General features: G+C 32.9%; 1 protein-coding gene across 1 annotated transcript in view; it reads right to left on the bottom strand.

Moving 5' to 3' along the window:
* Positions 1-512: 512 nt before the first annotated feature.
* Positions 513-1,354, bottom strand: part of LOC119591402 (tetratricopeptide repeat protein 37-like) — a 22,471-nt gene continuing 21,629 nt past the window's right edge. Inside the window, exon 24 of the mRNA XM_037940145.1 lies at positions 513-1,155. Within this exon, the coding sequence (XP_037796073.1) occupies positions 1,048-1,155 (108 nt within the window). The 3' untranslated portion in view covers positions 513-1,047. The remainder of the gene's footprint in view (positions 1,156-1,354) is intronic.

Genomic DNA, 1,354 nt, shown 5'->3' with positions numbered 1-1,354 from the left:
TGTTTGTTGCTCTATTTCTGCAGATCACAAAAATCATGATAATCTTTCATCTTACAAGCCATACTTTATTCTCATACTGATTTCATTCTTGTAAAAGTGTGAGTGGTGAGTAAAATGTTTAATAATTTTTTCTGGTATCTTTCTAATTATACTTGCAATCATTTTATACTGGCTTATCTATGCCTTTTATATTTTTTTCCATAAAAACAACTGTAGTATCAAAGAATCAATATTCAAAATGTCTAATAAAAAGCATACTCTGTCCACTTGCTCAGTGTCTCTCAAGGCTAGCTAGAAGTTGTCTACTTTCCAGTAGTATTACTTATAACATAATGGAAATGGTGAAAACTAATTATTAAGTGAAGGGGTTAACAGATAATTAAATTATTAATTAACTCACTCTCACTTGTATACTATATCTCTGATATCATTTTTATTTCCTTAACGTTTAAATAAATATTTATTTTAACTTCAATAAATTAAAATATCTCAGGCCGTATACAAAAACAGAATTCTGTCATCATTGATCGTTTTTATTCATAGGATTACCTGAATACACAAAGCCTGCAATACACCTTAAGCCAGTAAACTCAGAAACATGAAAATATAAGTAAGGGTTAATGTCATATTGTAAACTTTAAATTAAATGTATGCATTACAACTGTAATTGGGGCTGTCTCAAAAGGAAAAGACCATAAAGATCTCTTTACATTCTCAACAGACTGAAAATGAACTGAAGTTTAAATGAACCAAACTTTTGAAAGGGAACAAGTAGTTAGGTAAGCAGATTGAGGCTGAAGACTGCACTGTTCAGTAAAACTATGGGTTCCAACATTCACTGGGTAAAATAAATTCAATGCAATACTAGTTTATGCTTAACTGATTTTGAGCTAGTACAAACAGGATTACATCACAGCCATTAATATGTGCATATAATATGATTAATTTTCCATTTTCCATTCAAAGAAAGTCTATTATGACGTTATCCTTTGGAAGTTTCTGTGTTCCTTAAAGTTCCTGGTTAAAGTGACCTAAATTCTGATCACATCATGCAACCTTAACATACTGCCTTGCGATGCCATTCAACCACTTTGCCACTTTTGGTGGTGCCTGCTGAGCCCACATCTCTGCCAACCGAACAACATCCTTGTGTCTCTGTGTAGTACAAAATATTCAGTCATTAGTATATAGACGAACCCTGCTGTAATTAAAAGAAATTTGGAACACAAACATTCAATATCAAGAAATCACAGAAATAACAGAAACTGGGTGACAACACTACTGCCAAGATGAGATCTCACACACCTTACAAAGAGCCAGGAAATTACCCAGGTGCAGAGCAGTGTGCACTTAC

The sequence above is a fragment of the Penaeus monodon genome, chromosome 28 (assembly GCF_015228065.2).
Source record: "Penaeus monodon isolate SGIC_2016 chromosome 28, NSTDA_Pmon_1, whole genome shotgun sequence".
NCBI lineage: Eukaryota > Metazoa > Arthropoda > Malacostraca > Decapoda > Penaeidae > Penaeus > Penaeus monodon.
Note: the sequence above shows the minus strand (reverse complement) of the source record. Positions and strands in the feature narration are given on the sequence as shown.